The sequence below is a fragment of the Dipteris shenzhenensis genome, chromosome 30, assembly GCF_047967505.1.
Source record: "Dipteris shenzhenensis isolate YYH24624 ecotype China chromosome 30, Dip_SZ_1.0, whole genome shotgun sequence".
Taxonomy (NCBI): Eukaryota; Viridiplantae; Streptophyta; class Polypodiopsida; order Gleicheniales; family Dipteridaceae; genus Dipteris; species Dipteris shenzhenensis.
Window position 1 is genome coordinate 5171730 of NC_141625.1, and position 26602 is coordinate 5198331.

The following is a 26602-nucleotide window of genomic DNA, read 5'->3' on the forward strand; positions in this document are numbered from 1 at the left end:
CAACCTGTATAGGAGGATATCTGGGAGCTGAAAGAGGTGGAGAGTACCCTGGAGATGCTGAAGCTGAGGGGTAAAAATCTCTCCAAAGATGGACAGCAAACTCGTGAGGGATATTGGGTTCTGGGTATCTACGTGTCTCATGGAACACAACCTGGACTGTGTTGAGGAAGTAATGTAACTGAGGTGCCTCATGCAGAAGGTATAGGATGTGGTCCAAATCACTGGAAGGGCACGTGACACAGAAGACTCACGATGCAAAAGCTCTGAAATGGGCTGGTTGTGCAATCTGAACACGATATTGTGTGGTAGACGATGCCTGAGGTGTCCTTGAAGGGACTAGGGAATTACCAGGGGTTTCCATGCTTTAAGGAGGCGGCTTTCATTTGCTGTAATTTGATAATAAGCGTCAAATAACAATATGAAAGAGAATCCTTAGAAATAGAATGGAAAGAATCCACCTGGCATAGATTAGATCTGCCAATTAGTTGCATAGAATGGCCTGAAAATCTCTGTCCGGAGGTCCATTTACTATCTTTGCAGGTTCACATTGAAGTGTGAGCAAGAAAAAGGTGCCTGGCGAGACTTTCTAGGCAGATAGGGGCGTTGGCAGAGGCGTGGTGCAGAAAAGGGCAGATTGCGTGGAACCAAACGCGCTTTTCCTGCGTTGAATTCAGAGGCAAAGTGCTTGTGGGGTGCGAGGAGCAGATCTGGGCCTGGCTGGTCGGAATTGGAAGGCAGCAAAAGGCCGTTGTGAATGTTCACTGGCTAAGGTGGCGAGATGAGCCAGCAGGATTCAGGCTGGTCTGAATCGCGATAGAGGGGCAGAAAGGCTGCTGGGCACAGGCAGGTATGGTGGCAATTGCGACAAAAGGTGCAGCCTGCTTGCATGTGGCGCTACTTGCTGCTTGCTTCCAGGGCTGATTTGCGGCAGCTTGGGCTGATGATCTGGCGCTGGAAAGACTGGCTGGAAACCAGGGCAGCAAATCGGCTGATGGAGAGCTGCATATGGCGTGGAAGAGAGGCGAACCTGCGTGACGAATTTCCGTATGGGCGTCAAACGGGAATCGTCATTTTTTTGCTTGGCTGCCTAGGTTGGGTGGTTGCCAAAAATTAAAACGTGGGTTTAATTAACCCTTGGGTAGTCTAGGGTTAGGCCTAAGGTATGGGGCTGGTTTTTTCCTTTTTAGCCCCTCTAGGTACCCTTTTATAAGGTACTTGGTGCCAAAAGGTGTGCCTATTCTAAGGGGTGTGACCCTTGGAATAGGTGTACCTTTTCATGAAGGGGTGTGACCCTGTTTTCAAAAGGAGTGTCCCCACACGAAGAGGTGTGTCCTTTTTTCCACGATGGGGTATGTCCCTTGGGTGAGGAGTCAAAACTCTTCATCAAAAGGTGTGTCCGATGGTGGAAAAGGTGCGTCCCTTGGTTTTGGGACAGCCCAAGCACATGAAAAGACACAACTTTTGTCGTGTCCATTCACATCAACTCGTGATGTGTGGGAGATGGAGAGGCCATTGATGACTTTAGGCAGGGTTGGCGCTAAAAATTTTTAACCTCATTCTCTCCATCTCTTCCATGCACAATGTGCACGGATATCCTTCTAGCGGAAAGAGATGTATCAGACAGGCGCTAGAAGGTGGGGGGCATTTCCTACAGGCAGGAGCGAAATTTGCTCTGATACCATTTTAAGAAATCCTAGATTTACTATATTTAGAAATGTGCTAAGGAACAGAAAGGAGACTGAAATAGCAGAGAACAAGAAATAATTGTATTGCTTGAGTGTCTGTAGTGTATCTGTAGTGTCATCCATACAATTGGGCCTCTCTTATATAGAGAGTGAAGAGTCACACATGAAAAGGTGTGTACTCCAAAGTGTATGTGCATGAAGAGGTGTGTACCCCTTGTGAAGGGTGTGACCCTTGATGAGAGGGTACATTACCATAGGAGTGTCTCTTCCGTAGAATGTCTCTTGTGAAGGGTTGTGCCTCATAGGAAGTGTCCTGTCGAAAGGGCATACCCTTCTACAAGTGTCCATTCATCAAACCATCCATAAGTCTAGATATAGAGAAAGGAATACGTCACAGATCGTGACAGAAACAGTGTATGACCCCTCCAAAGTAGGTGTCATAATCGGAGAGAGAACTGTAGTGGGAGAGGAAGGGAGAGATGTTGTTAGTGGCAACCCCTCTTCCTAGGGGAGGGTGGAGCAATCGATGTCATGGGTAGGGGTATATAAGAGCCAGTAGCTGTAACTGTAGAGGCTGTGGGCGTAAGTGGAGCTGAAAGTGTAGCTGAAACTGGAACCAGAGTTGACGCTGAAGCTGAAGCTGAGATTGGGGCTGAGGCTGTGGATGAGGATGTAGCTGAGACCGAGGTTGAGACTAAGTATGGAAGATCTATAGGAATCGTACAAACATTGGCGATGCAAAACGTAGATGACGTACGATGCCTCCATGGAGCTGTGCAAGGGTGGGCAAGGAGAGGAGGGGAAGAAGCATTAGGAGCAAGAAGCTGCTCTGATACCACTGTAGGCTCAAGGAAGCGGAAGGAGGTACAAACGTGGAGTAGAAAGCTGAAAGCTGTCACATCAACAACTAACAAATGAAGTACAAAGTACAAAATAAAGGGGAAACCTAGGACAGTGTTCTAGCACTAGTACTAGGTGTCATAAGACACTAAAAGTACTAGGTGACCTAAGTGCCAATAACTAAAGCTACATGGCGTATACTTGGGCCCAGCGGGCATCGATGCGATCAAAAGATGATGGCCTACAAAGGGGGGCCCTTAGTGGGTACACATTCTCTCTCTAACCTATACTCTCTCTATCTCTTATGGTGCATACACATATGCCTCGAACAAAGGTTTAAAGAAGGTCTTGTTGCGCATTACACTATCATTTACCGTTGCATGTTACATCTATTTTTAGAGGTCATCTACCCTTAGGTACCTATTATTTATTTACTTATTATATTATATTATAATTATTATTCTTATTATAAAGTCACCTCCCTCCGGAATCCATCCAGAGGGTATCCCGTAGCGGAAGATTGATGGAGCACCTAGGAATTACACGCGGAAGTGTTTCACTATGGAATCAAACTTCTTACCTTGTGTGTGCTTCACAATCATAGATGTGCGTGTAGGCCAGTAAATAGATAACGCATCCTAGACAAATATAGAATCCACAATGATGTATTTCCGTCCGAAGCGGACACAATATAAATGAGATGCAGAGCCCCACCAAACTGTGGTTCTCCTACGATCTGCCTGGCACCTCTAGATCTCTGAGCCTGCATGCTCCTTTGAGCTTATGTAGACTGTTTGTCTAGTGATCCTTCCACCTTGCTACTTGGGTAGTCAGCCTAGGTGGGCAGCACGCCAAGCTTAGTCTACAGCACCTTTGTCCTTTCCTCACTTCCTGAATATGGGCCCAAGAGAGGGTCTTTTGCTGCTCCTATCTGCTTCTCAGAAGGCTGCTCCAAGTGATACCAATGGAGGCCCCAAGGGCCCCCTTTTATAGGGCACAAGGCCCTTCCAAAAAACCGACCAGCCAGCCTTACCAGGGCTAACTGGACAACCGATTGGGGGTCGGCCCCTTTTGTTGTAAACGTCAGCTTGGTTGACCTTAACCACAAACGAAATTCTACCTGCTTGGAACGCCGTACCCTCAGTGGTCTTTGGAGGTAAGAAGGAGGGCATGCTCGACGAGCAAAATAAAGCCCCCATTAGAGCCTATGACATGGCTAAAGGAAATGATTTGTTGTCTTATTTGACATGGGGAGTTCAGAAGATGCTCTCCCCTCAGCTCGCCAAAATGATGGGGTGTACTTTAGTGCCTCATGAGCTAGCGGTGGACAGGTTCACACCTTGGCCACACACTCAGATCACACACAAAGTCAAAAAATTTTATATCTCAGTTTAGAAGGCCTCTTTCCTGCGTGACTTCATACTCGCATCTCTTTTAGGTTGCGACATGATACTAGGTATCCAGTGGTTCCGAGAATATTCACCTGTGCCTGATTGGCGGTAGGATTCCTTCACCATTCTAGAAGGACTACTTGAGCCGGCCATCATCCATGGGATTAGAAGCATACTTGGCATCCCACTGATCTCCCACATCCAAGCAGCTCGTGCTGTTCGCAAAGGCGTTCGCAAAGGCGCTGTATGCGCATTGGTGTATGTCCGCTGTTAGCTCAATTAGTGCAGCCAGCTCCTCTTTTGTGGTAGGCCATGGCCGATCTAATCCAGGAGTTCAAAGATATTATGCTTTGGGATGATCTTCCAGCATAGCTTTTGCCTCTTAGACCCATGGAACATCGGATTGAATTAGTCTTAGACTCAATGCTTCCCAGTAAGTTTACCTATAGATTATTCAAGGCTATGGAGGCATTATTAGAACAACAGCTCACACAGCTTTTACGGGTGTTTATCCGGCCATCCTCATTACCTTTTGCGGCTCCAATTCTATTTGTCTAGAAAAAGGATAAGTTGGTACGACTATGTGTCAACTACAGGGGCTCAACAAAATCACCATTAGCAGTAAATTTCCCATGCCTTGGTAGAGTTTATCTTAGAATGCTTAAACGGTGTTAAGTATTTTTCCAAGATAGACCTTAAGAGCGGTTATCACCAGCATTGCATCTTTGACGTTGACATTCCAAAGACAACGTTCAGGACAGAGCAAGATTAGTACGAGCTCGTAGTCATGTCGTTCGATCTCAAAAATGCACCACCAACATTCAACAAGATGATGTTGCGGGTGTTCGTTGAGCATATAGGAGTGTGCCTGTTCATCTTTCTAGATGATGTCTTAATGTTCTCAGCCAAAGCGGAGCAGCATATATGGGATATGTGGAAAGCTCTACGGCTTTTGTGCGATAGCTAATTATATGTCAATGCCAGTACGCCTGATGGAAATCCGGTACTTGGGTTACATCATCAGTGCTAGTGGCATTCACTTGGATCCTGGAAAAATTCAAGCTATCACTAGCTGGGCAGTCTTGACGACGGCCCAAAAGATATGATCTTTTCTCGGGCTCTGTCAGGCCTACAATTCACACATGCCCGGATTCTCCACTACCTCAGCTCCCTTGACCAGTGTAACCAAAAAACACGTTTCGGGTAGTAGAAACGTGAAGAAACGTTTTTGCCCGAAACATTTATAAGAAATGTGCAAAACATGGATGTTTTTTTGAATTTTTTAAAATAAAAAATACACCATTTTTATTATTTATATAAAATACACTAATTTGACCACGTTTCTAGGCGTTTCGCCTGTCAGAACCTAGAAACGTTTCTTGTGACATTGCCCTTGACTGATTTATTGAAACTGGTGAAGACTCGTCGGTAGAAGATATCAGCACAGCTTTGCAGGCCTTTCATGACCTACAGCGGTCGGCCACAACTCCTCTAGTAATGAAAATCGCACCATGGGATGATGTATTCCTGGTTATCACCGATGCCACAATGCAGCCATCGAGGCAATCTTACAACAGGAAGAAAGACCCGTGGCATACTACAGTAGAAAGCTTAACCCTGCCAAAAAGAATTACTCAGTGTACGACAAAGAATTACCCGACGTTATCCAGGCATTAAAACATTGGAAGCAATTCCTTTATGGACGGACCTTCATAGTCAAGAGACCACGAGGCTTTAAAGTGGTTGCAGACAATGCCCAGCTCCCAGTGGAGCGATCGGGAATCCCGATGGGAAACTACCCAGGTTGCTGTTGAAAAATTACAGTGAAAGTAAAGTAAATAGATAGAAATAGCCCATACCAAAATATACGTCATCTGTAAGATAAAACTTGCAATGATAATATGGGCTAGGATAGCTTGAGAGTCCATCCATACATCAATGCATCCTTTGTGTCGAGTGTCATGAACACCCATCATGGAGACCTCACGGCAGAAATACTGTCAGCAAGCAGCATCGCGGGTGAGACAATCGGTGCCACCAAGCGATCTCCAGATACATGAGTAGTCTGAATCAAGGAGGGGGAGGTGCTACCCTCCTCTCGAGCACTAGGAAATGCTCCAGAATTTTGCTCTACTGAACCTGTAGGAGCCTGTATTGTAGTGGGCGCATGCTGAAATGCATCCAAGTAGAGCTGCAAAATCTGAGGTGACTCTGCCAGGTCACCCTACTCCATCCACTTCGCATCCAATGCCGGATAATTCTTGAACTTCACCAGGTAGTGACAGGAAACTCTACCTTTCACTTTTCTTTCCATATGTGCCAAAATCTGTTCCGAAACCAAGATTTCATCCAACTCTTCCATCTCGGGCTGATCCTCATGAAGTAGGTTAGGAGTCACATCACCTTGGAAAGGCTTGTGTAAGGTCCAAGTGGCAATGCGCTCAAAAACCTGGAAAGGACCATAGTACCTCATCTTCAGCTTTGTGTACACCTTGGTCTTGCCTTTCATCTTCCTGAGTCGTGCTTTTTGAAAACTCAGCAGTACCCAATCACCCTCTTTCAAGAGTAACTCTCGGCAATGGTTATCTGCTGCCCGTTTGTGCTTCTTCTGGCTTTTCTGGAGGGCTGTTTTGACCTTCTGGTAAGCAAAATCCAAACTCTCCACAAATCTGTCTGCTTCAAAAATCTTCTCTTTCGTATGCAAATTGGGAGGTACCTTCCGTTCTCCTGCCACAATTTCAAAGGGGGCTTTCCTTGTGGATGAGTGTACAGTGTTGTTGTAAGCGAACTCAACAAGTGGCAAAAATTGCTCCCATTTCGATTGTTGCTGATCCGAAACATAGCACTTGAGAAGATCAAGGGTAGTGGAGTTGGCTTCTTTGGACTGCCCATCAGATTCAGGATGTAAAGAGGATGAAAAATTCAGCGTGGTACCCATATTCTCAAAGATACCTCTCCAGAAAAGACTTGTCATCTGTGGGTCTCTATCACTAACAATTGATTGAGGCAGCCCGTGATGTTTAAACACATCTCGCCATTTGGCCTGCTGTAATTTTCTTCCTTATGGGAATAAAGTGGGCATGCTTGCTGAATCTGCAAATAATGGTCCATATCCCATCATGTCTCGATGGTGTACGAGGAAGATCAAAGATAAAATCCATGGCAATGCTTTGCCAGGGTCGATCGGGAATAGGTAAAGGCTGCAGCAGTCCAGCTGGCTTCTGTTTGCCAAATTTTACCTTCTGGCAGGTGATGCATGTCCTGACATATGCCTCGACATCCTTCCTCAATGACGGCCAAAAGAAATAGTGCTCCACAGCTTTGATGGTGGCATCAATGCCTCTATGTCCTGCATAGGGTGGATCATGACTCTCTGTTAACACTTTGGGCCTCAACTGTTTCATGACACACAGTTTGCCATGCATTATTAGAAAACCGTCTTTGAGAGTATAGTGCTCATGCCTCTGTCCATCAACCAACTGATCATAAATACGTGAAAAATCAGCATCATGGGCATGTTGATCTGTCACGGGGGCGTGAAATTCTAAGTACTTTAATGTACTACAAGACCGTGACAACTTTGGTTTTAAAAGTCCAAGTGTGGGCTTAATAATGTGTAATTAAACACGGCATGGTGCCTAGCACATAAGGGTAATTAATCCTTAGGTCCAAAGGCATTCCAAGGAATTAAAAGAGTGGTTGTTGGGAAATGATGATGTGGCATTTTTAATGGGCCCCCTAGAGGGCCATGTACCTTCAGTGGCCCCCCCTAGAGTTCCAGGTGGCTCTAGTGCCTTCTACATGCTCCTTTGCCATTAACGGATCTTCCTAGGCCTTCTAAACTTCACATGTGTGGTTTTCTCTCTCATCTTCTCCCTTTGTTGAGATTTTGAACTGGTTGTTCAGCCTCCTTCAGCTGAATTCCGTTTTTCTTCATAACTCCTCACCCGTTTGGATTCCTCGACTTCCGTTTGGCCCGATGGCTTCCCCTCTGCCTCCCCTTCGCAGTGATATGCTTTTCCCTCCGTGCGTTTGGTAGAACGGGCAGAGCTGAGCACTTCTTTTGCTGGTCGAATTTGCAAAAGTGGCTTTTTCTAGACCTTTTTGCTTTTACCACCTCCTGGGCCTCTCCTCTTGCAAAGCTACAGCTTTCTGTTGAATCTCGAGTGGTCCCACGCGCTGGTTGACTGGTTTTTCTCAGTTTTGGAGGACTTTCCGGCGATGAAACTTCTTGAAAGGCAATGCACTTAAGTGGTACACCAACCTTATGCTTCATGGAGATGCACCTGCTACTTGGCTCGAATTTAAGCAAGTGTTCTCTTCTACTTGGCTTACTCCAACTTTTGAAGTTGAAGTACTTTCACACTGGCATGACTTGTCATACAAACTTTGCAAGAATCTTGATGATTACACCCAGAGGTTTTGGGATGTTTTGCTGCCATTGAGCTCTTACAGGCATGTTTCTTTGAAAGAGCAAATAGAGAGGTACTGTTGTGGATTGCCTAGTGAGCTACGTGATTATTGCATCAAAACCAAGGTGGGTTCTATGACTCAATTAATTAAGAATGCAAGGACAGCATATGCATGGATGCAGGAGAAGAATTTGGGCTTTATGGACAGCAAGAAAGAAGACAACAAACGGGCTGCCAAACACCAGGATAAGGACATCAAATCTGAAAATAAAAATTATGGCAAACGACCGTTTTAAAGGGGAGGAAAAGCCCAATTCAAAGCTGGTCAAAGGCGTGGACAGCCTCGTACGAAGTTATCTGCTGATGAAGAGAAAAAGTCACTCATGGAGCAAAACAAATGTTTTATATGCAAAGGAGAGGGACACCGCCCTTATGATTGCCCATTCAAGAAAAGAGACAGGTCAGATGATGATAAGAATGGTGATAAACAGGCTGATCGGAAGGGCAAAAGGCTTAAACCTTCCGCAGGACTTCTTCTAGATGTGATTGGGAGTTTGCCACATGCACATGATGAAGAAGAAACGGAAAAGATTGAGATGTGCAGAGCATGGGGAAAAATCAGAAATCAGAATTGTTTGTTTTTCTTTGATTCTGGAGCAAAGGCGAATTTCATAACTCCTGATATGGCAGGAAGGCTTGGCATCAAGCGTGAGGAAATGGGGCCATCCGGCATGTGTGATATGGCCAACCCTGAACTCAACACACCTGTCACTCCTATCATTGGCAAGTTGAGGATGCATATCCAGGGATATTTGGATGCAGAGGACTTCTACATTATGCCTTTGCCAGAGTGTGATGCTTTGCTTGGGATGCCTTGGATGTACAGGGTGGGGGCTGATGTGCAGATGAGAAACAAGAAGATTTCTTTAACTCATAGAGGCAAAAATCATGTACTTGATGATATATTTGGATCGGTTGGAAGGTTCCTCAATGTTCCGTCGTATTGACCTTAAAAGTGGATACCCTCAGATAAGGATACGGCCTGAAGATGTCTACAAGATTGCCTTCCGCACTTCATTTGGCTTATATGAGTTCCTTGTGATGCCTTTTGGTTTGACGAATGCACCTGTCACTTTCAATAGAATGGACATAATTTTTAGAGCACACAGAAAGTTTGTGGGCACTTTCTTCGATGACATCATTGTGTTCTCTAAAAATGAGTAGGAGCACAGGAAACATCTCACTATTGTGTTTCAAGAGTTGAAAAGACACAAGCTATTAATAAACACCAAGAAAAGTGAGTTCTTTATGCATGAGATTCATTTTCTCGGTCATATAGTATCAAAGGATGGAGTCAAGATGGATTCTGCAAAAGTTGAGGCCATAAGGAGTTGGCCAATTTTGAAAAATCTGCATGAAGTCAGGAGCTTTCTTGGGTTGTGTTCATACTATCAGAGGTTTATAAAGTACTTTGCAGAAATTGCTTCTCCCTTGCATGCTTTATAAAAGAAAGCTGTACCGTTTCGGTGGGGACCAAAGGAAAATGCAGCTTTTGAAGAGCTGAAGCAAAAGTTGTGTTCTGAACCCGTTATTATCTTGCCAGATCTTGCAGAACCCTTTGCTGTAACTTGTGATGCATGTGGGAACAGCATAGGAGGCACTTTGATGCAGGATGGCAGAGTGGTTGCATATCAGAGTAGAGTTCTCAAAGATGCTGAATTGTACTTGCAGACATACGAGAAGGAAATGTTAGCAGTGATACATGCTTTGACCACATGGAAACATTACCTTCTTGGAGCTGATTTTTATGTGCAGACAGGTCATCAGTCACTTAGATATTTTCTCACGCAGAGAAAATTATCTGAAAAGCACATGAGATGAGCTAACTTTCTCTCAATGTTTCATTTTCAAATTTTACATGTGCTGGGTAAAAAAAATGTTGTGGCTGATGTGCTTTCCAGGAAACCACAGCCTGAAGCAGTCTCCAAGAAACCCAGTGTTTCAGCAGTGAGCATTGCTTACAACAATGTGTTAGATGTGATGAAAGATCAATATGTTAATGATGCTGATTTTTCAACTATTTATGATAAGCTTTCTGATGGTCAAAGGCATGATCACTATATGTTGAAAGAGGGTTTCATTTTGATGCATGGACGACTCTGTGTCACTGATAAGATGCGACAGAAAGTCGTAATGGAAAGTCATGCTCCTCCATATGCAGGACATAGGGGAATTACAGCAACAATTACAGCAGTGGAACAATACTTTTATTGGCCATCTTTGAGGAAAGATGTGGAAGAATATGTGAGAACATGCATGGTTTGTCAGAAAGTAAAGTTTGACAGGTAGAAGGCACCTGGGTTGTTACACCCTTTGCCAATTCCGGATAGACCATGGCAAAGCATAGCTATGGATTTTGTGTTTGATCTTCCACGTACTCCTACCACGTACTCCTACTGGACATGATGGATTGTGGACAATAATTTGCAGGTTTAGCAAACAAACCCACTTTGTGCCAGTAAGAAAGAAAATTACAGCAGATCAAATGGCCAAATTGTTTCTGCAGCATGTCTTCAAGTATTATGGGATGCCTGAATCCATAATCAGTGATAGAGATCCGAGGATGACCAGCCTCTTTAGGAAAGGGCTGTTTGAAAATATGGGCACTACGCTGAATTTTTCGTCATCTTTTCACCCTTAGTTTGACGGACAATCGGAGCAGCCTTGAACCAGCCCACCCAGGCCCCACCTCCCTCCTTGCATCCAGCAAGCTTGAGCATCCAGCAACCCCCTCATAGCAGCCTTTCCAGTGCCTCAGCCCCCCCCATATGTACTCCTTATGTGGGATATACTTCTTAGCAGCCTCCGCCCCATCAGCTTGGCAAGATTTTGACCTCTTTCTTAGGAACCCCTGTTTGAAAATATGGGCACTACGCTGAATTTTTCGTCATCTTTTCACCCTCAGTTTGATGGACAATCGGAGCAGCCTTGAACCAGCCCACCCAGGCCCCACCTCCCTCCTTGCATCCAGCAAGCTTGAGCATCCAGCAACCCCCTCATAGCAGCCTTTCCAGTGCCTCAGCCCCCCCCATATGTACTCCTTATGTGGGATATACTTCTTAGCAGCCTCCGCCCCATCAGCTTGGCAAGATTTTGACCTCTTTCTTAGGAACCCCAAAAGTTATATTCAGCCTTCTTCATTGAGGGAATCTTCCAGTTGTATGTAGTGGGACTTTATAAAGATTGAAGTTAGCGTTATCTCAGTCTTCCACTATGCAACAGTTATGGGTTGAATCTTTGCATGCACATGATATCTCCCTCCCTCTTCTCAGCTAGCAATTCAAGGTTCCGCACCCGGTAGATAGTATGGGCATATCTAGTGAGAGACTATGTAAGCTTCATGCCTGTTAGAAGCAAAAGGGCAGCAAACAGTACATTCTATCTGGGCCAAGCAGGCCACAAGGGATTGCCATGGAAGAATCCCATGTGTGGGGCTATCCATGGGCTTGAAACAAAGTGCAAAGGGATGCATAAAAGGTCCAAAAAATGCTTGGGTGCAAGGGCACTTTATAGGCCATGAACCAAGGCTTGTTCGGCTAGGTCCATAGTGGTGGTCGACCACCCCATCTAGATTGGCCCAAGTAAGGAGATAAGGTGGAGTCAGGGGCCCCGTCGTGTGTCTGTGTGGTGTGGTCTTACCTCTATCTCAGACTTGTCCTCTAGCTCGTGATTTTATTTTCAGATTGATGATGGGTCTTCGTGTTTGTTTTCCTAGGATTTCGTTTGGCAAGCAGTTTGGGTTGTTTGGTAGACATGCTCCTATGATCACTTTTTCTCCTGGTGTCGCTAACGGACTCTTTGGTCATTATATCATGCTCATACCATTCGATTGTATGAGCACTCTGTAGTGGATGTCTTTCCTTATATCCGATCTTCTTTGTATCAGTCTCTTCAAGATGCTCATTTTCATGGAGACCTTTCTCTGGCCTAGGAGTTGATCTACTTTGGTCAGCAACGAATGTACATTTTTCTGAATGAATCTCTTTTACAAAAGAAAGTGTCTGTGTTGTGCCGTTTGCAGAGCCTACATTGGAGCCCTATGTTCACTCGGATAATATTGCCAATGCTTATGTAGGGATTGAATATGCAAAGTACATAGAGCAAGATGTTCTCTTATTGCAATCAGATATTGCAAAAACATCTGATACGATACAATGGGATCTCATCTCGCAGACCATGCTATCTTTGGGATTTGGGAAAAAAATGCAGCATCTCATTTACTGGCTAGATCAAGATAGTAATGGTGTTGGCATTTTGATGGATGAATGGACTCTTTATTGTTCAGTACGTCAAGGCTGCCCGCTTAGTGCATTATTTTATGCAATAGCTATTCATTGGATGCTTCAATAAGTGCACTACATGGGTTGGAGATACATAAAGAAGGTCGCTGATTGTGCAAGCTTATGTTGATGATTCCTTCTTCATTCCCTAGAATATTGAAAGTCTTTATATGGTTTGGCAGCTTGTTACGCTCTAGCCGAGGTAGCATGACCTCGGAAGAATCAGTCGACATTTCCCTTAAAGGATCTATCTCTGTAATATATGTGTTTGCGCTTCATGTAAAGGATTGGGAGGGATTTAATGTCAAGGTCCTAGGTGAGGGCTGATAGCACCAGACTAGGTAGATCTAAGACCAAGGGCCTAGTGCAAAGATGTGCCTAGGGGCAAGGACATTAATGCATCCCAAGAGAGGGGTGAAATGTTGCATTAGGAAGGCCCTATAGTGATGACATATGGCATCTAGATCTATCTAGGGAATTGGGGCTTGCTGAGGCTAGTGAGAGAAGAGAAGAAGATGATTCATGTGAAAAAAATTGAACGTAGATCTCTGTCTGCTTGTTAGCCTGAGTGAGATTTGGCTGGGAGGTGATTAATGGTGCTACTCCCGTGATCTTCAAGAGAGGGGAAATAGAAATAGTGCTTTACATTTTGGTATCAGAGCGTAAGGTAAGGGTAGAACTCGTTGGGTTGTGACGGACAGCAGGTGGAGAGATCAAGGGACGTGAGCATCAAACTGATTGACGCGGGCCTACACCAGCAGGTCGTAGAGCATAAGAGCGGGGCACGCAGGCGGTGAAGTTGGATTGGAGCGGAAGGTTCTTGGGTGATCCTTCGATAGCGGTACTTGGTGGTTGACCAGATCGACAGGAAGCCCGTGAGGCGCTGACGGATAATTGGCCTACGCCAAGAGGAGCGTAGTGCCTTGAAAAAGGTAGACGAGTCTAAAGGCTGCATAATTACAGACCAGCGTCGAGGGAGATCCAAAGTGGCTGACGATGCTCTGATCGATGGCGCTCCCGTAAGGCGAGGCATTCGATTAATTATGTGATTGATAATGAGCCTGGAGCGTAGCTGGAATGATAGAGCGGGAATTCGTCACGGTGTCAGAGGTGACGCAGCGCAGGTTGACTACCCGTGGTCTACGAAGGACTTAAATTAACGAACTGTTGAGCTTGGGATAGCGTGGTGGTTCGACGGTCGACGGGAAAGAAAACCAGCCGGGGCTTCTGAATTGTGGCTGGAACTAGAGGGTTGCCGTGACGACGGACAGAAACAGTTCGGAGGCGGGAGACTGTGTGGTCCGAAATACTCAACGAAATAAGAGAAGGATATCCCGCTAGCTAGCGTTCTGTTTGCATCGGAGCTACATCGGGCGTTGGTATCTTTAACGAGAAGAAATCAGGAAGCACCTTTTTTCCGATACAGTTTTATATATATAGTCCTGTTATTCCTACACTGTGAAAAGGAACGTTCAAAGTATCGTATATTTTGGGGGTTTATTATGCAGGAGAAAGAAGAAAACAAACCAGGAAAGCAGAACAGAAAAGAAGAGTATATATATATCTTTTATTTGGGTTTTAGAAAAGACTTTAAAAAAAAAAAACCATTTTCCATTGTGAACCTATGGAGGCAGAAGGGCAGAATTCGAGGGTGAATCCTAGTGAGTCTAGAGTACAGTCTACACAACAGATGTCACATCATGCAGCACCTACTTTGATCGGTAGGATTTCGATATTAGAAGATGCTTCACAGCAGATTGTGAACCAGCAGCTTCAAGTGAATGCTGGTCAAAATGAGATCAGGGAGATGGTGCAAGCCTTGTCGGCTAGACCGTCTAGAATTGATAAGGGCAAAGCTCCAGCAGAGCCAGAGCCCAGTATACATTCATTAGAGCGCGCAAGGGTCAAAGTGCCCAATATCGCTAATTATAGACCGGAGAAGTACGCTGGTCGGATGATCGAGCGCAGCTCTGATGTGATCGAGGTTTGGTTACACAAGTGGGAAGAAGCCTTCGTCATTTGTGAAATTAGATCTGATCTAAAGAAAATCCGTGAGGCCACACACCTGTTTATTGAGGCAGCGGATAGATGGTGGATAAAGCAACAGAAGGATCAAGTTGCTTCTACCACCTGGGAAGGGTTTAAAGCTGAATTTAAGAAATACTTTCTCCCACCCGATGAAGAGTCCCGAGCTTGGGATGCTTATAGAAATCTTCGTCAGAGGAGTCTGTCGGTGGCAGAGTACACCGACAAATTCAGGGAATGTGTCATGAAAATAATAGACCCTCTCCCTATGTCGGTTCAGTTAAAAGACTATATTTATGGACTGAACGACAAAATCAAAATGAAAGTTCGGGCTAAATATGTGACTACATTAGATGAATCTATTGCAGTAGCCCTGAACTATGAGGATGCCAAGGGTAGATCTGGTGGATTTGTGCAGGCAGGGACTCAGTATGAGTACTCGAAAAAAGGGGGAGTTCAGAGGAAATGGATTTCAAAGACAAGTGTCTCGCAGCCAAGTGGTCAAACCAAGCAGGTGAAGCCGGTTGAGGGACCAGTAAAAACAAGTACCACCGTTGGGGTGAAAAGGAAAATAACTCCAATGGCAGCCCGGGCTTGGTCAAAGTCCTCGTTGACCCCTGAACAAAAAGAGAAAGCTAGAAAAGAAGGATTGTGCTTCGGCTGCCTTCAGCGACATCAGTGGAAGGATTGTCCACTGAATAAAGACCGTCGCACGGCTAATATGATAATATCTGAATGCGACGTGGAAATGCAGGAGAGTCCCAATGCGGAACATATGCAAATGCAACTGGCGGGACCTTCTCAGAGGTTAGTACCTTATTTGTTATGTGTATTTGTTGCTAAGTTAGAGACGAGTGCACCTGATAACATCCTATCTAAGCCCGCAGCAACGGGGTATACGGTCTTTAATGATACGGAGTTAATTAAAATGAAAGGGCAAGTGGCCAGTCATGATGTCATTGTGTTGTTTGACTTGGCGTCAACTCACAATGTGATTAGCTCTAAGCTCGTGAAGAGACTAAAATTAAAGACAAGTCCATCTGACTATGTGTATACAGTCAGGATGGCAGATGGAAGTTCAACTGAAGTATGGGACCAAAGGGTTACCCAGTTGGAGCTTCGAATTCAGGACTATGCTGAGAAGCTTGATTTTGAAATGACCAAGCTTGCTCATGCAGATATAGCCCTGGGTATGGCGTGGCATTCTAGGAAGAATCCAGCCATTGATTGGAAAAAGCACGTATATCAATTCAAGATGAATGATGTGCTTTATGTCTTGCGAGGTGAAAAAGATATACCTCAGGGACCGTTGGTTTCCGTAATGAAAATCCGAAAAGCTCAAGTGGAGTTTTTATTCCTTTGCACAGCATCGGTAGAGCCGGTTGATGATTCTTCGGCTAGCACTGATGTTACGCAAAGTGGTGAGATGGCCAGGCTGGCTAATCTTATAACAGAGGAGTTCTCTGAATGCGTTAGGGATGAACTACCTTATGGGTTACCTCCAGAGCGGAAAGTTCAACATAAGATTGAACTGATCCCGGGGGGAGAACCTGTAAATAGACCTCCCTATAGAATGAGCTTTACTGAAGAGGCGGAGATGCATAGACAACTGGAAGAATACCTCAAGTTGGGACAGATTCAACCAAGTTTCTCGCCTTTTGCTTCACCAGTGATATTAAAGAAGAAAAAGGATGATACGTTTCGCCTCTGTATAGATTACAGAGCATTGAATAATATCACTGTTAAGCACAGGTCTCCGATGGCTCGGATTGATGATTTGCTAGATGCATTACATGGAGCCGTGATTTTCAGCAAGATAGATCTTAAGTTCGGCTACCATTAAATCCGGATTAGAGCCGAGGATGTGCATAAAACCGCTTTCAGGAGTAGGTTTGGTCATTATGAGTTCTTGGTAATGCCCTTCGGACTTACCAATGCTCCAGTGACCTTCGTCATGCTTATGAACGATTTACTACGTCCATATATCGGAAAGTTCGTAGTACATTTTATTGACGATATCTTGATATTCAGTAAAAGTGTTACTGAGCATCGTGAACACTTAAGAATAGTGTTCAGTACTTTGAGGAAAGCCAGTCTTTATGTGAATAAGAAGAAAACTATACTATGTATGGTTAGGCTTGAATATTTAGGGTTCATAATTACTCCACAGGGGGTAGAAATGGATCCGAAGAAAGTGGCTGCGATACTAACTTGGCCAATCCCTCAGAGTCCGACCGCGTTGCGATCATTCTTGGGATTTGTCTAGTTTTATAGAAGGCATATCAAAGGATATTTCGGAATAGTATCGCCATTGACTGATCTGACCTCAGATAAAGTACCTTTTATTTGGGGGCAGAATCAACAAGAAAGTTTTAACACCATAAAGCAAGCTGTGGTCACAGGACCGGTGTTAAAAATAGTTGATCCCCAGAAACCGTTGTTCCTAGAAACCGATGCAAGTGGCATTGCGGTAGGAGCAGTCCTCCTTCAAGAGGGAAGGCCAGTAGCCTTTGAAAGCAAGAAGCTTTCTCCCTCTCAAAGGAATTGGCCAACTCATGAATTGGAGTTGTATGCTGTTATCCATGCTTTGAAAACATGGAGGCATTATTTGTATGGTTCAGAGTTTTATGTGGATGTAGATCATGATACTCTGAAACATTTTTGTAAACAGCCTGACTTGAGGGGCCGCCAAGCTAGGTGGGCTGAGCTCATGCAGGAGTTTAATCTAACGATTCGGTACCGAAGAGGAAAAGACAATAAGGTTGCTGATGCGTTGTCTCGCATTATGCACAACCTGAGTTTCACGGTATTAGAGAGTGCTCTAATGATCGAGATAAGAGAGACTCAAAAAGTGGACGAGTTTGTCTAGAGCTTGTGGCCTAAAGCTCATGTGTTAAAACCCGGGGAAAATGAAAAGGATGACCTGGCATCCAGAAAAGGCCAAACTTATGCAAGATATACCATAAGAGATGGTATGCTAGTTAGAAATGGCAAGGTTGTAGTACCTAGTCAGAATGATCTCAGGCAGAGAGTCATTCGACAGTGCCATGATAGCCCATGTGCGGGACATCCAGGAGTCGAGAAGACATATGTTCTCGTGAAGCGAGATTTCTTTTGGCCAAAGATGAAAAAGCATATTCATGAATATGTGACACAGTGTTTCTCGTGTCAGGTAAGCAAGGCCGAGCGGGTGAAGCCACCCGGACTTTTACAGCGCTTGGAGATACCACTAAGTAAGTGGGAGAGCATTTCCATGGACTTTATTGTAGGGCTGCCTACAACACAAGGAGGGTATGATTCTATCCTTGTGGTGGTTGATCGTCTAACCAAGATGGCTCACTTCATTCCGACCAGAGAGTCTGTTAGTGCCCCGTAAGTGGCGGATTTGTTCATTAGACATATATTTCGTCTGCATGGATTGCCTAGATCCATAGTGTCAGACAGAGATGTCAGATTTACCGGTCATTTTTGGACAGCGGTATTTGAGACACTAAGGACTGAGTTGGGAATGAGTAGTGGGGATCATCCTGAGATGGATGGTCAGACGGAGAGAGTCAACCAGATTTTAGAGGACATGCTGAGGGCATATGTGTCATTGAGGCAACATACATGGGACAAGTGGTTGCCATTGTTGGAGTTTGCCTACAATGATAGGAAACATTCCTCTACCGGGTTCAGTCCGTTTGAACTGAACTATGGTTATAGACCAGTCAATCCAACTATAGTTGGAGTACCTCAGAAAGTGCCTAGTGCCGCGAACTTTGTAGTTCAGATGCGGGAGATGCTAGCATTTGCGAGAGCTAATATCCGCCAGGCTATGGATAGAGCCAAGGTGTATGCGGATGAAAATCGGTCTATAAGAGTATTTAAGGAAGGAGAAAAAGTTTTTCTCAAAGTTCCTTCGCACTCGAAGTCGTTGACTTCAGGAGAGTGTGCTAAGTTATCACCTCGATACTGTGGGCCGTGGTTAATTCTAAAGAGAATAGGCAGTGCAGCCTATAAATTAGAATTGCCACATGGGTGTAAGGTGCACCCGGTTTTTCATGTTTCACGCTTAAAGAAATTTTTACATACAGGTGACTCACTAATCGAAGGTGTGGTTTTGTTTCAGGAGATAGAGGATATTGCAAGGCGCAAACCAACAAGAGTCCTGGACCGAGAAACAATGCAAATACGAAATCGGAAGATACCCACGGTGTTGGTTGCATGGCATGGTCAGCGTCTATCCGAAGCTACATGGGAATCCGTATATCAGTTGTGGAGAGTGTTCCCAGATTTTATCATCGAGGACGCTGATGTCTGAAGAGGGAAGGAATGTTACGCTCTAGCCGAGGTAGCATGACCTCGGAAGAATCAGTCGACATTTCCCTTAAAGGATCTATCTCTGTAATATATGTGTTTGCGCTTCATGTAAAGGATCGGGAGGGATTTAATGTCAAGGTCCTAGGTGAGGGCTGATAGCACCAGACTAGGTAGATCTAAGACCAAGGGCCTAGTGCAAAGATGTGCCTAGGGGCAAGGAATTTAATGCATCCCAAGAGAGGGGTGAAATGTTGCATTAGGAAGGCCCTATAGTGATGACATGTGGCATCTAGATCTATCTAGGGAATTGGGGCTTGCTGAGGCTAGTGAGAGAAGAGAAGAAGATGATTCACATGAAAAAAAATTGAACGTAGATCTCTGTCTGCTTGTTAGCCTGAGTGGGATTTGGCTGGGAGGTGATTAATGGTGCTACTCCCATGATCTTCAAGAGAGGGGAAATAGAAATAGTGCTTTACACAGCTGGCTTGCAAGTGACTTTCCAAAAGTCAAAGCTTCTTCTACTATATGTGAAATATTGGCACCATATATTTTGGCCTAGGAAAATCATCTAAACTATACAGCGTGTCTATCATCTTGGTTGCCCTTTGGGGTGGACAGTCGCTCGTCACCAACATATAGACTAGGTGCTTGATAAGTTGGAAAAGAAATTGGAGTACTGCAAATGGCTACCTGGCCTTTACACGTCCTTTTTTGCATAGTTCAGTCAAGCTTGGTTATCTAGATAGAGTTTTATTTGCCCCTCATGATGTTTACTAAGCAGCTCATGATGTTTACTAAGCAGTATATCTCAAGTTTCATGGAGCTTTTTTTGGGAGTCGCATCGTCGACATAAAGCCCTCAGGCTTCTTCTGTTGATCACCTTTGCTCACTGAAGATATATAGGGGATTGAATATTCTAAAGATTCACTGCAAATGGCTACCTGGCCTTTACACGTCCTTTTTTGCATAGTTCAGTCAAGCTTGGTTATCTAGATAGAGTTTTATTTGCCCCTCATGATGTTTACTAAGCAGCTCATGATGTTTACTAAGCAGTATATCTCAAGTTTCATGGAGCTTTTTTTGGGAGTCGCATCGTCGACATAAAGCCCTCAGGCTTCTTCTGTTGATCACCTTTGCTCACTGAAGATATATAGGGGATTGAATATTCTAAAGATTCATATGCATGTCCTAGCTCATAGGGGGAAAATAATGCTTCAATTCATGCAGGGAGATCAGCTATGGGTGTACATCATACAATATTTTCTTTTGCATTTGTTTGCTCCAGCATTTGTTCACAAGCAGCATAGTCATGGGATTTCCTCCTGGGTCATATTGATGGAAGGATTAAGGGATGCCCTTTTGTCTCTCGCTTGTTTTTTGACTGGTAACACATGCTCTCTTATCTTAAATGAAATGGCGGGCATTCTCTTGCTGGAAACTCTTTGCGTGCTGAAGGCCAGTTTAAGGTGTTTGCACATCTGTTGGTACTGTAGGAGCCCCGCTGCGGGTGATGTGCTTGATGATGCTGGTGTGGTATTATATTTTCTTGTAGCAGTCAGATAATTTGTCTTGGAACAGCATTATAGACCTTTATTGTGGCAGATGCTTCATGACTTTTAGCCAGTGCTTCGTCTTGAGATTATGGGCCACCTCAAAGACTGGGCTTTTCATTTGGATGATCCTGCTTGTTGGTTGTTGCTCTTAGCTGATATCACAGTTGCATTGTTGTGTAAGGGTTTGCTTCCTCCTCCTAGGGTTTCCGTTCATAGTCTATGACACGTACTTCTTGGCGGTGGAAGAAAAGGTTGCAGTCAGATAATTTGTCTTGGAACAGCATTATAGACCTTTATTGCGGCAGATGCTTCATGACTTTTAGCAAGTGCTTCGTCTTGAGATTATGGACCACCTCAAAGACTGGGCTTTTCATTTGGATGATCCTGCTTGTTGGTTGTTGCTCTTAGCTGATATCACGGTTGCATTGTTGTGTAAGGGTTTGCTGTCTCCTCCTAGGGTTTCCGTTTATAGTCTATGACACGTACTTCTTGGCGGTGGAAGAAAAGGTTGCAGCAAATTTGGGCTTGCAAACTCCCTTTTCGTCAATGCATTTTCTTTAGGGGAGTTTTGCTTGGGGTCCTTCCTTGTGGACAGATTTTGTCTCGTTGACATATTTCTCCTGCTACTAGTTGCTGATGTTGTCCTTGCAGGAATCTATGCCTCATCTATTTTGGTGTTGCCTTGATTCTCGTGACTTCTTGTTTTTGCTACAGCAGCATCTTCAGGTCCGTTTTCCTGTTGCTTGCTTTGGCAAGTTGTTCTGGCTGTTTGGGGTTCAAAACCATAGGATCTTTGGTGATCCATCCCTAGCTAAGTATCAGTTTCTCCAGGCATCTCTACAGCAATCCTTTTTTACTGCATGCATGCGCGGGATCTTGAGTAGCTGCATGTCCCTTTCTTGTGGGCTGCTGTTTGAATATAGCGACAAATGGATTTCACCCAAAAAAAAAACCTGTGTGTGTGTATGTGAATGTTAATGGAAAACGCACAAGATCATGTGCCCCAATCGATTGGCTTTCGAAGGGGACTGGATCAGCATGTGGCAGTAGTGGGGAACTACCAGGTGGTCCCACACTCCGATGTGATTCTTGGGAGACATGCTTGTCAGATTCATGGTGGTAGATTGACCAGGCGGTTGTGAGAAATTTCCCCCTTACATCGTTCTCTACACCATATCTTCTGATAACATTTGGGCCTGTGTTGGGAGTTTGGTTGCAAGGCTCATACGGGAAACATGCCGTGCTCAAGTTCTCAGAAATGATATCTTGGTTGCCATTTAAACAGATTTAATTCACTCTGTTTGTGATATTTGGGACCTTTGTCATGGTAGTTCGTGGGCTGCTCATGCTTGCCAGATTCATGGTGATAGAGTGACTAGGCCGTTGTACATCGTTCTCTACACCATATCTTCTGAGGGCCTGTGTTGGGAGTTTGGTGGCAAGGCTCATGTGGAGAACATGCCGTGCTACTGTGTGGGCCTGTGTTGGGAGTTCGGTTGCAGGGCTCATACGGAAAACATGCTGTACTCAAGCTGTCAGAAATGATGTCTTGGTTGCCATGTCAACGGATTTAATTCACACTGTTTGTGATATTTGGGACCTTTGTAATGGCAGTCCTTGGTCTGCTGAAGATACTTTCTTGTGGACCTAAGAACACAATTTCCTTTTTACTCCGGACGCTGCTCAGATTTCCTCACTTTTCAAGGAGAAAGTAATAGAACCTATACTATACTTAAAAGCAGAGTAGATTAAGCAAATTACGTAACGTAATCAAATTCATATTGAGGAAACTCCTGTATCAAGACTCAAGAGTTTGGTTGCATTGCACATTTGGAAGACAAGTGATCTTAATCATCATTTGTCATTTGATTGGATTTGATTCACACTCTTTATGGTGTTTCGGACTGTGGCCCACGATAGCTCTTGGGCTGCCCGAGAACCCTGTGATCCTTTTTGTGGACCTAATGGCATCACTCTCTTTTCTATTCGATCTCTCTGCTGATCCTTAGGGTACTTTGACCTTGTTGTTAGATCCTTGTTTGAGCATGAAGTTTGTATGGTTATTACCTACTGAGCTGAACTTGTCTAGGAGTGAATCTACCGCTACCATTGATATGTTTTCTTCAGCTTTATGCTTTGGCTCTTTCAAATAAAGATATGTGCAATCAAGGTATGCCAATCAAGGTATGCGTGTTCTGGTTTTCTTTTACCTTTCAGCAAAAGAACATTGGAACCAATAAGGTCCCCAAATTCAGTTCCTGATAAAGCATGTGGGTACTCTTGTGACAGTATGCACCAACCTTGCATAGTGCATTTCAAGTGGGCAGTCACAGCCAGGCATTTTGTTTCCACTTGTGAACCTGTAAGTAGCTGGTCTAGCCACACTCTGGATGAACAGACTGCTTCCAGAAGTGGAAGGAGTACCTCCACTGATTGCCATAAGAAGTACGAAATCATGTGCTGACGTGTATGCTTAGCTTATGGTTGTTATCATTACAGAGGTATTGTGATATGCTTGCATGATGATATGTGAATGTATGTGCTTGTGTGTTCTTGTGCACATCCATGTGTGCACATGTATCTGTGCTGAGAGAGAGAGAGAGAGAGAGAGAGAGAGAGAGAGAGAGATTTAATTGTGCTTTGGATATTCTATAAGCAATAGAGCTGGAGGCAGACGACACAAAAGACTATGAAGTTGAATTCGACAAAATGGTAGAACCTCAGGTGGCTTGTAGTCGCATTGCTGAAGTAGTGCACGAAGCTATTGCAAAGATGGAGGCTGTTGCAGAAGAAAAGAGGCATGCATTGCAGAAAGCACGTCTGGCATTGGAGACCTCTGACAGGGAACTGGAAGACAAGAGGAAAGAGCTGGCGGAACTGGAGATTGAGAGGCAACGCAGGCAGGATCAAATTGAAGAGCTAGAGACTATTGTCAGGTTAAAGCAGGCAGAAGGAGACATGTATCAAATGCGTTCAGATGAGGCATGTCAGGAAGCAGAGGGTTTGCGATGCATTGCCCTTGCCAGGTCTGAAAAGGTCAAAGAAGACTATACAAGCAGATACCTTAAGCTACGACTCAATGAAGCAGAGGCAGAACGGCGCTATCTATTTGAGAAAATCCAACTACAGGAACATGCACGCTCCGATCCCTTAACAATGTGCAAGATTCAAGATATAATGAAACAAGCATATAGCAAGAATGAGCTAATGCCAACCGAGAACCATGGACTTCACAAGGCCTAATAAGACTTTAGTTAACATTGATCTATTAGGATATGAGTGGACATGATATCTTGTTCCTTTTGGATCACAAGGGATGATCTTTAATTGTATCATCAAGCCTTTGATTTATTTTCTGCAGTGTTTTTTCTTCTGCATTCGGGTTGCACCTATTTAGATTGACAACCTAGGAGAAATTCTTGTTTATTGGCTCTAGAAAAAGTTAAAGGGATCATCTGTTCTTGTGAAGTGAAAGTGTGTTACGGGTTTCGGGTTTGCGATAAAATTTTTCGTATTTCAGTCATATTGCCTTGGAAATTTTTATGAGTTGTGCACATTATATTTGACCTGCCTCTGCTCTGCTGGATTGTTCAAGTGAAGATCAAAAGACATTAGCTGGTTGAAATTTCTGAGATGCAGTTTTGAGAACTACCTCAATTTCAGATGCAAGTGTGGTTGGCAATAAAATGTGCATGCAATTCTGGAACCTTCACACAGATTTGCACCGTGCACCTACAGGTGTGCTAAACAGCACAATTGCACAATTGCACTGCTAAACAGCACAGCTGCATATGCACAGGCACACATGATTGAGTTTTCATGAATTCAGTGCCTATAATAATCCATAAGTATAGCTCTTTGAGTTATCTTTTCTTATTACGTAGCAGTAGTTTGGCATTTTCTTGTTGTTGTTGTCCATAATTCAATTGGCACTTTCCTTTGACTTTGGAATAAGATTGCATTGAGTCACAAAACGTGATGATGCAGTGTCCTTTCACTAGTTGGTGGAATTGTCTCTCTACATGAGTTTACACCATGAATATTTTTTTATAAATGTTCTAATTTTGGTGTAACTCCAGACTTTCCTCTAGAAGATGAAAAATTAAATTAAAGATCTTCATTGAAATTTTCTCTCTTAAGGTTGTCCTTAATGCTTAGTATGATAAAATCTTAATGTTTTTTGAAGATGAATAAGTCAATGAAAGAGATTTGTTGAAAGTTTGGGATGGTCTATAGTCGCTGAACTGCAATGCAATCAATGGAATCATGTGATACCAAACCTTGTGAAACATGTCACCATGAATGATGTGCTCAATGTTTGTAAAATGGTGACCCACTAGAAGAATAGATAACACAAACAGCAAATATGCAATAAAGAGGCTCAAGAGAGATGCATAGATACACACTGTGTTACACACTCGTTGGCCTTAAATATATGTAGAGGTGGTCCACATGATTAGCCTAAAGGTATCCTAAATGGGAAGGGCATTGTTCTTCGTGAGGCATTCTTCCCTCACGTGCACAACTTAAATTGTGCTGTGCGCACTAAGTAGATGGTGGCTTGCTTTGTTAATTAGTCTATAGTTAGATCCTAATGGCTATGCCCTTGTTGTTAGCATTGCCTAGTAGTGTTATAGCATTTAGTTTGGAATGCCCAAATACTTGCACACAAGGAAAGGTAATACGGATTTTGAGGGTTTTTAAAAAGTTCAAATTCAAAAAAATTGATCAAATTTGCATTTATTTTTATGCGTAAGTTTGTGGGTCAGCTCCTCTCTATTGTGTGTACTTGCATGTAAAGCAGGTTACATTGCACTTAATTGAGAATTGAATGGAAATTTGGGTCTATTTCTTTCAATTTTGTAAAGACTATCACTATGAAAAAAAGGTATGTATAAAAGGGCCTAAATTTTAAAGCAATTTGTGTACATATTTTAAAGCCTCACAAAATTTTGATGACTCTTAGAAGCACAATAAATGGGGCACATGGTTTTCCTTGGAATTGAGGAGGAAACCCAACTTTTTAATATAGAATTTAAGATAGTCGACTACATTCCAAACAAGTTAGACAAGCATTGTTGCTGAAGTAGTGTACCAAGGATGGTGGTGTTGGTTCTTCACCTCGAGAGCCATCTCTATCTCAACCCATTACTTATCCTCGGGGGCCAAGAGTTCCAACAAAGAGGCCTTGTTGGCCATTCCAAACTTTTGGAATGAAAAAATCTCTTGGCTAAACGAAGGGACCACATGAGTCCTTGCTAGGTGGTAGGCTTCGTTCAACAAAGAAAACAAGGTATCACCACACAAAGAAACTTGGTATGTGTCCAAAGCAAAGCAAGTATTTAATGCTACATTTACCAATTTGTTGCATTCAATGCAAGGATAAGTTTTCCTTCTTTCTGCCTATCAACCTACAAGAATTGACACTTGGCCCACACATGGTGAGATAACGAATGGCAATAGGCTGCATGCACATACAAAATAATCACTTCGTCCCAATTGTCTTTCTTGAAATATAGCAAATACGTTAGCAAACAAAAGTTGAATAATAGAACACCCACCCTTGTGTGATCAAGCGAGAGCATGGATACAATAGCCAAAGTCATTACCACACGACATGTGTCAAAAGCCTTGCTAGTTGCCCTGCATCCTAGATGCTCTGCTAGTTACGCAAGGCAGATAAAAGGTTTTTCTTTTTCTCAACCCTCATGAAGCCACTTGGCAGGCTCCTAAGAAGCCACTTGGCAAGCTCCTAAAAAGCCTTACTCCAAATTTGGTTCAAAATCTAAAAAAGCTAGCGTGTTTGCTTGTTAACGGCAGGCAGCCTAGGGAGTTGTTTGGGTTTTCTCACACCCCCTTGAGCCACGTGCATGAATCTAAGCCCTTGATCTGGTTTCATCTTATGCCCTCGATTTAGTTTGACTAAAGCACTAAAAGCATATAGGTGCTTTTCACAATAAAAAGACTATATAAATGTTTCAAACATATTTGATTTGAAGAGATGGTCTACTTGATTTGCAAGTTTGGGCTTATTGGCATGTGAAGCTTTGGAGA

The 26602-nt window shown here is 43.8% G+C and overlaps 1 protein-coding gene across 1 annotated transcript in view; it reads left to right on the forward strand.

Moving 5' to 3' along the window:
• Window positions 1-24071, forward strand: part of LOC147881635 (OBERON-like protein) — a 70892-nt gene extending 46821 nt beyond the window's left edge. Inside the window, exon 3 of the mRNA XM_087401901.1 lies at window positions 23211-24071. Within this exon, the coding sequence (XP_087258027.1) occupies window positions 23211-23791 (581 nt within the window). The 3' untranslated portion in view covers window positions 23792-24071. The remainder of the gene's footprint in view (window positions 1-23210) is intronic.
• The last annotated feature ends 2531 nt before the right edge of the window (window positions 24072-26602 follow it).